General features: G+C 34.9%; 1 protein-coding gene across 1 annotated transcript in view; it reads right to left on the bottom strand.

Moving 5' to 3' along the window:
- Positions 1 to 10,691, bottom strand: part of IscU (Iron-sulfur cluster assembly enzyme) — a 38,036-nt gene extending 27,345 nt beyond the window's left edge. Inside the window, exon 1 of the mRNA XM_089101223.1 lies at positions 10,537 to 10,691. Coding sequence (XP_088957349.1) covers positions 10,537 to 10,617 — 81 coding nt within the window. The 5' untranslated portion in view covers positions 10,618 to 10,691. The remainder of the gene's footprint in view (positions 1 to 10,536) is intronic.
- Positions 10,692 to 11,165: the final 474 nt, after the last annotated feature.

The following is an 11,165-nucleotide window of genomic DNA, read 5'->3' on the forward strand; positions in this document are numbered from 1 at the left end:
AATGGCTAGTGCCCTTTTTAATAGTTGAAAGTGACTGGAAGGCAACTAACACCCCTTCCACACACACACCTTTCTCCAAACACATCCAATCAAAATTCTGAGATAGCCATTTTGTTCAACATAGTTAAAACTTCTGGAAATTATATCTTTGAGCAGGAAACTCCCCCCACAGTCTTCAGGGCAATGGTTATAAGTTATGCCCTCGGGTCATATATGGTTCTTATGCAAGGAATACTCATATAAACTTCAGAAAGGGCTCATTTGATTGGAAATTGAAAGTTCTAGTTCACTTTTTAAGCATCAAAAGATATTGGAGCATAACCAACCCCAACCCCCCCCCCCCCCCGCACGCCATTTTTTCCAAAATGCATCCAATAAAAATTTTATTAAAAATAGTTCAAAGATTATATAACAAAACTCCCGTGTTGACACCCCCCCAGGGTCTGGAGGCAGGCGTTGTAAGTTATGCCCTGGTGTAAGTTATACATATATGGTTCTTATGGAAGGGATACTCATATAAACTTCAAAAAAGGGCTCATTTGATTGAAAATTAAAAGTTCTTGTTCAATTTCTAATAGTCAAAAGAGATTGGAGGGTACCTAGCCCCCCCCCCCCCTTCCATGCTCTTTTTTCCTCAAACCCATCTGATAAGAACTTTGAGATAGTTTTTTTAAATAGTTCAATGACCATATAATGAAAACTCTGGGGTCAACACAACCCCCCAGGGCCTGGGGGCAGGCATTGTAAGTAATGCTCTGGGGGCATATATAAATCTTATGGAAAGGATGCTTGTATAAACTTCAGAGAGGGCTCATATGATTGGAAATTGAAAGTTCTTGTTCACTTTTTAAGAGTCAAAAGAGATCAGAGGACAACTAACCCCCCCTCTCCACACCCTATTTTCCTCAAACCCATCCAATGAGAACTTTGAGAGAGCCATTTTTTTCAAAATAGTTCAAAGATTATATAACAAAAACTCCAGGTTCAACACAAACCTTCAGGGCCTGGGGTAGAAGTTGTAGGCTATGCCTGGGGGCATTTACAGCTGTTGTGGGAGGGATGCTCATATAAACTTCAGACTCATTTGATTGGAAATTGAAAGTTCTAGTTCAGTTTTTAACAGTCAAAAGATATCAGAGGGCAGCTATCCCCCCGCGCCCCTTTTCCCCCACATACATCCGATAAAAAATTTTAAAATAGCAATTTTGTCAAAAATAGTTGAAAGTTCAGATAAAAAAACTCCAGTGTCAACACAACCACCCGTCCATGGCCCAGGGGCAGGCATTACAAGTTATGCCCTGGGGGCATATATGGTTCTTATGGAAGGGATGCTTGTATAAACTTCAAAGAGGGCTGATTTGATTGGAAATTGAAAGTTCTAGTTCAATTTTTAAGAGTCAAAAGAGATCAAAGGGTCCCAATCCCCCCCCCCCCCACCAAGTCCTTTTTTCTTCAAACCCATCCAATACAAATTTTGAGATAGCCATTATTTTAAATCAGTTCAGAGGTCAGATAAAAAAAAACTCCAGTGTCAATACAACCCCCCAGGGCCTGGGGGGCAGGCATTGTAAGTTCTAGTTCATTTTCTCAGAGTAAAAAAAGATTGGGGGTGGACTAGCCCCTCCCACCATCCACGCCTTTGGGTTTATCAGATGGATAAACCCATCCAACAAAAATTTGAGGTGACCATTTTATAAAGTTCAAACATCAGATATTAGAAACTCTGGGGTCAACACAACCCCCAGGGACAGGTGCTGTAAATACTCTGGGGGTATATATGGTTCTTATAGAAGGGATGCTTGTATAAACTTCAGAGAGGGTTCATTTGATTCAAAGTAGAAAGTTCTAGTTCACTTTTAAAGAGTCAAAAGAGAACAAAAAGCAATTAGCCCCAACCCCCATGCCCTTTGTCCCCAAACCCATCTGATAAAGATTTTGAGATAGCCATTTTGTTAAAAATAGTTCAAACATCAGATAATAAAAACTCCAAGGTTGACACAAACCAATTTTTTCACTTTGATATTGTTACTTTGATACCAGTTTTGATACTTTGATGAACATTTGATTTTTTTAAGTTTGATTTTGACATGAGGAATTTGTAGACTTGAAACTGTTTGCAATCAAAAACAAACAAAAATTAATTAAAAAAAATTTCTGAAAAATAATTTTTTCAGAGACAAGTATGGGCCTTTTTAAACTTAAGACCTCCATATAAAAATACCTTTTAAAGCTCAAATAAAACACAACCAGAAGTTCATACGGAAGTATACATAAAATCTATAATAAGCGGAACTTCAATAAACAATCATAGCAAATAACATACACCAAGTAATAATATAAATGAATAAATAGATCTTAAAGCGAGTAATGCTTAGGTTGAACATGAAAATCAAGCTTAAAACAAAAAAAATATTTTGCTATTGAAGTATAAATGAAATTTAGAACAAACAGAAATTAAATAAACTATTACAAACATTCAATAGATATTAATGTAAATAAATAAATAAATCTTGAAACAAGTGAAACTTAAATTGAATATTCAAATCAAGCTTGAAACAAACAAAAATCACTACAAACAAGGGTTTTGGTATCGCCTCCTTCTCTCACTATAAAAGTCTAACGCCTATTGCGTCATTTGTGCTTTTCTGAAAACTATATTCGTCTTGAACAGTCTTGGAAAGTATAAACAACATCAAATTGAACATTTGAAACATAATGACATTAATCGTTGAAAGATCCATCAGTTCCAAAATGTATTTCACTATAATTTTATTTTTATTTTCAATGCTGCAAGTATAATAATATTAATTACTGAAAGCTCATCAGTTCAAAATTTTAAAATAATTTTAATGTTTATTGTCAATATTAAGGACAAAAGAAAATATTTGTAATAAAATTGGTTTTCAATAAAGCGCCATTGACACTGTAGGTTTTAGACTTTTTGTAGTGATAGAAGGATGCAATACCCAAAATCTTGTTTGTAGTGATTTTTGTTTGTTTCAAGCTTTATTTGCATATTCAATTTAAGTTTCACCCGTTTTAAGATTTATTTGTCCATTTACATTAATATCTATTGTATGTTTGTTTGCAATGATTGTTTATTTAATTTCTGTGACAGGCAGTCAACAATAGGGCAATACACATTTCTCCATGGTTTTTCCTTATTCTGCCTTTTTTTCTTTTGGTTTCCTTATAATTACTTTATTGTCTCAAATTTCCAGGGGGAAGGCAAGCCCCCCCCCCTGCCAGCCCCCGTGTTCTCCATTGAAGTAAAGACCAAATTTAAAACTTAGCACAAAGAAAAATTGATATGAATGAACAAAAATTGAAAATGTAGAGAAATGAAACTGAACAATTAAGCCAAACATTAAAGGAGGATAAATTGGTACATATAAAATTTATGTTACCATCCCCTTAAACACTAAAAGCATCATTTACTTTTTGTTAGAAACAAAAAATATTACTCAAATTGAAAGTTTTGTTAAGTCAAGCATATAATTTTTTCGTAGCTTTAAAGAAGTTGATTCCAAAGAAAAAATTATTAACAACTATACTGATGTAGGATGTTAACAAATTTAAACCTAAAGGAATTGTGTAATTTGAGATTCTTTCAATGATCATTTTACTTTACAAAGGGTTGTTACTCGGATTTTTTTTTTGGGGGGGGGGGTGCTCAAATATGTTTCAGGGGGGTTACCCCCCGAGGTACAGCCTTGATCCAAATATATCTATGAATCCTCAGCTTCAGAGAGACTATCTGCACTGTTTGAGGCCTTTGTCCCTAGGATTGTACTTACAAAGTAACCTCTCATTAAAATGGCTATTTTGGAATCTTGACACAATGGGTGATGCAAAAAAGGCAGAACATGTGACAGGAACTATTTTTTCTTAAAATTAATTTTCAAGCCTATTCTTGCACACTTTATCTCCAAACTTCAAAATATCATTCACTTTATTAACATATTTATATAGAACAACCATATCATCTGTGTAATTTATTTCAAGGAGAGTTTGTTGTCTTCCCATTTGATACTGACAAATCCCATAATTTCTGTTGTATTCCCTTGCTACCAGAGCCCATCAAACAAATCATAGGCAGTGCGATCGCACTGCCTAAGTAAAGAACAATGTTGACACAATTTTATTTTTTTTTCATACCAGGGCACTGTGTATCAAAGGAGTTGTCATAGAAACTTCGAAAAGGGCTCATTTGATTGGAAACTGGAGCGACTAATGCCATTTTTAATAGCTGACAGTGATTGGAGGGCAACTAGCCCCTCCCACTTCCATCATCCCCCCAAACACATCCAATCAAAATTTTGAGATAGCTATTTTGTTCAGCGTAGTTGATTCCAGATAGAAATATGTTTTGAGGAGGACACTCCCCCACAACCCTCAGGGCAAGGGTTTTAATTTATGCCCTGTGGGCATATAAGAACAATGTTGGCACAATGTATTCCTTATTATTTTTGTCCTTTAGAGCAGGGCACTTTGTATCAAAGAAGTTGTCATAGAAACTTCCAAAAGGGATCATTCAATTGGAAACTGGAGTGGCTTGCGCCCTTTTTAATAGTCAAAGTGATTGGAAGGCAACTAACACCCCTTCCATGCCCACCATTTCCCCAAACACATCCAATCAAAATTTTCAGATAACCATTTTGTTGAGCGTAATTGATTTTCAAATAGAAATTATGTTTTTGAGGAGGACACTCCCCCATGGCCCTCATGGCAAGGGTTGTAAGTTATGCCCAGGGGGCATATAAGTTTTTACAGAAGGCATTGTCGTAGAAACTTAAAAAAGGGCTCATTCGATTGGAAATTTAAAGGGCTAGTGCCCTTTTTAGTAGTCGAAAATTGATTGGAGGGCAACTAGCCCCCCTCTCACGCCCACCTTTTCCCCAAACACCTCTAATCAAAATGTTTTGAGATAGCCATTTTATTCAACACAGTTCCCACAGCCCTCAGGGCAAGGGTTGTAAGTTATGCCCTGGGGGCATATAAGGTTTTTTATAGCATTCGTTGTCATAGAAACTTCAAAAAGGGCTCATTCGATTGGAAATTGAAATGGCTAGTGCCCTTTTTAATAGTCAAAAGCAATTCAAAGGCAACTAAGACCCCTTCCACTCCCCCCATTTCCCCAAACACATCCAATAAAAATTTTGACATAGCCATTTTTTTCACGCAGTTCAAAGTTCAGGAAATTATATCATTGAGCAGGACACCCCACTCACAGTCCTCAGGGCAAGGGTTAAAAGTCATGCCTTGGGGGCGTATAAGTTTTTTATTTAAAGCGTTGTCGTAGAAACTTGAAAAATGGATTAGTCGATTTGAAATTCAAAGGGCTAGCGCCCTTTATAATAGTTGAAAGTGATTTGAGGGCAACTAACCCCCCTCTCAAGCCTACCTTTTCAACAAACACATCACATCAAAATCTTTAGATAGCCATTTTATTCAATGTAGTTGAAAGTATTGGAAGTTAGATCTTTAAGGATGACAACCCCCCCCCCCCCACAGTCCTCAGGACAAGGGTTGTAAGTTATGCCCTGGGGGCATATAAGGTTTTTATTGAAAGCCTTGCTGTAGAAACTTCAAAAGGGCTCATTCAATTGGAAATTGAAAGGGCTAGTGCCTTTTTTAATAGTTGTAAGTGATTGGAGAGCAACTAACATCCCTCTCATGCCCACCATTTTCCCAAACACATCCAATCAAAATTGTGAGATATCCATTTTGTTCAACATAGTTGAAAGTTCTTGAAACTAGGTCTTATTGGATGAAAACCCCCTCGGAGCCCTCAGCTAAAGGGTTGTAAGTTGTGCTCTGGGGGCATATAAGGTTTATATAGAAAGTTGTTATAGAAATTTCAAAAAGGGCTCATTTGATTGGAAATTGAAATTGCCCTTTTTAATAGTCGAAAGTGAGTGGAGAGCAGTTAACCCCCTTCTTACACCCACCATTTCCCGAAAAACATTCAATCAAAGTTTAGAGATAGCGATTTTGTTCAACACAGTAGAAAGTTTTGGAAATTATGGCTTTAAGGATGACAAACCCCCCAGAGCCCCAAGGGCAAAGGTTGTACGTTCTGCCCTGGAGGCATATAAGGTTTTTATAGATAAATGTGCTATAAAACTTCAAAAGGGTTTCATTCAATTGGAAATTGAGAGGGCTAGTGCCCTTTTTAATAGTCAAAAGTCATTGAAGGATAGCTAACACCGCTCTCACGCACACCCTTCCTCGAAACCTATCAAATCAAAAATTTCATATAGCCATTTTGTTCAACATAGTAGAAAGTCCTGGAAATTAGGTCTTTGAGAATGACACCCCCCCCCCAGCACTAAGGGCAAGGCTGTAAGTTATGCCCTGGGGGCATATAAGATTTTTATTGAGTAATGTTGTAGAAACTTCAAAAGGGTTCATTTGATTGGAAATTGAAAGGGCTAGTGCCATTTTTAATAGTTGAAAGTGGTTGGAGAGTGACAACTGCCCCTCTCACATCCACCATTTCCCCAAACACATCCAATCAAAACTTTGTGATAGCAATTTTGTTTAACATAGTTGAACGTTCTGGATATTAGGTCTTAGAGGAAGACAACCACCATAACAGCCCTTAGGGCAAGGTTTGTAATTTATGACCAGGGGGCACATAAGGTGTTTATAGAAAGTGTTGTTGTTTCTAAAAGGGCTCATTCGATTGGAAATCAAAAGGCCTAGTGCCCTTTTTCATAGTTGAAAGTGATTGGACAGCTTGACATTTTTATAGTAAAGATTGATGTGGGTATAATGTATTATTTTTTTGTTATTGTTGTTGTTTAGGCCAGGGCACTTTGTATCAAAGGAGTTGTCACAGGAACTTCAAAAAGGGCTCATTTGATTGAAAATAGAAAGGGCTGATACCCTTTTTAATAGTCAAAAGTGATTGGAGGGCAATTAATCCCCCTCCCATTTGTCCATTATATTTAAAAACTAAATGTTGCCTTAAGATTAAACCAAAATGCACTGTGTTAATGCTAGTTCCCAATAAGACATATCAGCAGTATCTCAAGAACAACTGAGGGTAGTATGTTCAAACTTTCGGGGCTACTTCTGCTCTTAAAATTTAACCAAATCAAAATAGCATAAGTGTATCCAAGCTATCAAAGAAAGTAAACAGATTTTTCTGCAAATGGTACGAAGTGTTCTATTTCAGATGATCTAGAGGAGCTGTGAAACTAAATTATGAGCTAATGTTGGGATCCAGATTTTTAAAAGAGAATGTGTTTTTAAGAATTGCTAAAAACGCTTCTCCACTATACAAATAGCAGGCCAAACTATAAAGTCTTAAAAACACAAAAAGATTTAAAGTATTATTTTCTTTTTCCCTGAAAAGACTATGTCAATATAAAACAAACAGAAATTAATTAAAAATATTTTTTCCACAAAACAAGTTTTTCAAAGAAAAGTAAAGAACTCTACTAAACAAAAAATGAGCAAAAAAAAATCAAATAATCTACCAAGCATAAAACTACCACAAATCAGCATCAATAAATAAATGAAATCCAAAACAAACAGAAATTACAATAAATAACCAAGTCAAACTCAAAACGAGCAGAAATTAACATAAGTGGCCTCAAAACCCCTATGCCTTCCCAAGGCCAGAACAAAATTTGCACTTTACTGAAAAAAAATACAAATGAATTTGCATTGTCAGTTTAATATACATATACTGATATTAAGTAATCAAAACCTTAATATTATTTGATTTATTAAAGTTATAAAAGTAAAAACATTTATATTTTTTCAGTAAAGTGCAAATTTTGTTCTGGCCTTGGGAAGGCATAGGGGTTTTGAGCCTAACTTATGTTAATTTCCTGCTCGTTTTGAGTTTGACTTGGCTGTTTATTGTAATCTCTGTTCATTTTGGGCTTCATTTATTTATTGATGCTGATTTGTGGTAGTTCCACACTTGTTAGATTTTTTATTTTATTTTTCCTCATTTTTTGTTTAATGGAATTCTTTACTTTTCTTTGAAAAATTATTTTGTGGAATTTTTTTTTAATCAATCCATATAAATGGTGACAAGACATAAACCACCTGAATTGTAGAGTCTAATAAGTGTCACCATGCTAAGCAATTTGCATTCTAGCAAAATCAAGCTAAAACCTCCTCAATTACTTCACTTATTCTTATCACCTTACTGATAAAGTGATTTAAGTTTTAAATAAATCAGTATTCTATCCATAAAATCATAATAATATTTTTAAAATGTTATTACCATGAAGCATCATTATTTTCCAATCCTTACTGCTTGAGAAGTGGTCAGTCAGTTGGGTATCTATAACAATCTGTAGGTAATTTCTCTGAAAAATATCTAGCAGAACCTTCTTTGTCTTTTGGAACACACACACTTCAGAATTATACTTGACTATTGTCATCACTGTACAAGGCTATACCCAAGATCTTTTGTTGGGGGGAGGAAGGTACTCAAAGATTTTTTTCAGGGGGATTTTACACACAAAAAAAACTCAAAAATACATACAAAATTTGAATATATCCATTTTTGTTATGTTTTTACAAGCCAGACACACATTTCATAGGGGGGTAAAACCCCCTACCCTCCCCCCTGGCTTCTAATATTTTCATTTTGGTCCACCAACTTATCTTACTATTCTTCTAAACTTTTTTCAACTGTGAAAAAAAAAACCTGGGCCTTGTCTATTCTACTTTTAACATCTTCACTGATAATACTAACTAGGTAAGTGAAGCTATCTACTTAATAAATCTTCTTGTTTTTCAACATCAGCTCTTCACCTTTACTTATTCTTGTCTTAGCAACTTAGTCTTTTTAACATTAATTTTCTAACCTATTCTTGCCTCCTGAACTCTCAAAACCTCTGAAGCCTGTTGAGAAGGAAACATGTTAAGAAAACAATTCTTAATTTAACCTATGTAGATAAACATTCATAAAATCACTTTAGTTTTCTTTAGACACCCCTCTCCCCTCACAGTGTGTGAATATACTGTCCAAATTGTACATTTCATAGCCTAATATTTTTCTATTTCTTGATTTTGTAAAAATTTATTCAATTTTGGGTATTAAATTGAAATTAAAGACAACAAACAAGATATTTTAAAATTGCTAATTTTATGCATAGGTTATTTGCAATGGTCTGACATGTGTTTTTGGCAATGCAACCTTAGATCTTTTCTAATTATCAAATACACTCTTATGCTATGAAGAAAAAACTATATTAATAATTGATAAAAACTGATTCAAAAACAGACAAAATAAGAAAAAACAAGGAAATATGATTCACTAAAAACTATAATTTTTTTAGGTTAGCTGGTTTCTTTGCATAGCCTAGGACCATATGAGACCATGGTAAATTTTTACCAAATCATATTATGGAGTTAGGAATAATGTGAATACACAATTCAATGCATTTTTTTAAGCTGATTACAAATATAATAATCATTTCTATCATAAATGAATTTCCGCGCCCCCCCCCCCCTTATATATGCCGATTCAGGGTTAGGTTAGGTTGTAGAAATATACACCCTGAATTGGCATATTATGAGGGGGGGGGGGCTGAAATTCATTTCTGACAGAAATTACTATATTCGTAATCAGCATAAAAAAAGACGGTAAAATTCTACTTTAGCTACTTTTGGCTATCTTGGAAAGGAGTTTGGTTAGGAAAATGAAATTTTCAGGGATAAATTTACAGGCTAAAGTATGTCCCAGGATGGTATTTTGAAGTACCTACCTCCACTCCTTCTCCCTCTAGAGGGTCCTGACCTTTGATGACCTTTAAGAATCTGTGTGCTATAAAAGTGAAACCTTGCAAAATAGATCTTCTGCTTAAAATGAAGTCCAACAAAATTGTTTTCAGCTTCAAAACTTTGCTCAATCCTGATTTATAAAGTTTTAAAGATATGCAAATACATTTCCGGAATTTTTAAAATTAACATTGATACGGCTTAAACTACTACTCAAATAACAGGAATTGCATTTTCAGAACTAAAGCTAGAGAAAAAGAGTCTTATAACAGAAAATTAAGGTAAAATTTGGTTTTGTCAAAATTTCAATAGGTATAGACCTGTCATGTAGGCAAATTTCAGGATCCTCTAGAGGGAGAAGGGGAGGAGATAAGTACTTCAAAATACCTTCCCAGGACGTATTTTAGCCTGTAGACCCATCCCTGAAAGTTTCATTTTCCTAACCTCACCCCTTTCCAAGATAGGTAAAAGTAACTAAAGTAGAATTTTACCAAAAAGGCATTGAGTGGTATATTCACTTTATGTGTAAGTCAATAATATGATTTGGTAAAACTTTACCAAACCAACTTACAAAAAAAATAAAAAAATCAGGAATTTTTAGTCAGTAAACTCTCACCTCAACAATTAGCGATTCAGAAATCGATAAGATCTTGGTTTTTGGCACTATTTGTAAGCAAAAAATCAAGGCAGAATGATGAAAGATAGAAGAAGTAGCCTAGCCTAGGCAGTCTAGCTGAACATCTTAGCAGTAAAAACAGACCTATTTAAGAAATAAAATATAACCTTAGAATGATAAAGTCTTGGAATCATTTGTAACGTTTTGGTTTGGCCTCTTAAAAAGTGGTTAAACATATTCATAGACATTTTCACAAAGTGCAATTAAAATTATGTAACGTGTGATTTATTTCTTCTATTGGATATTGCGCCATAGTAGTCAAATGCTGGCGTTTTGAGTGAGCAGAAATCGAGGCCCCCAAAAAGAATTTGCTCGAAAAGAGTGAGGTCAAAAACACACGACGAGGTTGCAAGACGTACGATGACTGTTATAACTCTCACTGTTCCGAGAACTCTCGTGTTATTAAGGAATTATCGTTCAACATTCTGTGGCTATTAAGATATTGCCCTTAACTTTTTTTCAAATGTACTAAAATGAAAAATAAAGAGCTCCCTACTGTCATGAAATTTTAAATATGAACTAGATAATACATGTCAATATCTTTAAAGTTAAAAGGTAACACTCTGCTGGAAATTTGCACAAGTTAAATTTTATCAGTCGTGCTTTTAACTTAACAGCAGACAGGACTACTTTTGACTTTATTGTTGTCAAATCAACTACTGTAGTTCAGGCTCTGAACGCAATCCAAGGCTCATGCCTTAGTTACTTTTTGACGACCTGTAACAAAAATTCCAAA

This window comes from Artemia sp. Qi Xiang Cuo, chromosome 2, assembly GCF_049724085.1.
Source record: "Artemia sp. Qi Xiang Cuo chromosome 2, ASM4972408v1, whole genome shotgun sequence".
NCBI lineage: Eukaryota > Metazoa > Arthropoda > Branchiopoda > Anostraca > Artemiidae > Artemia > Artemia sp. Qi Xiang Cuo.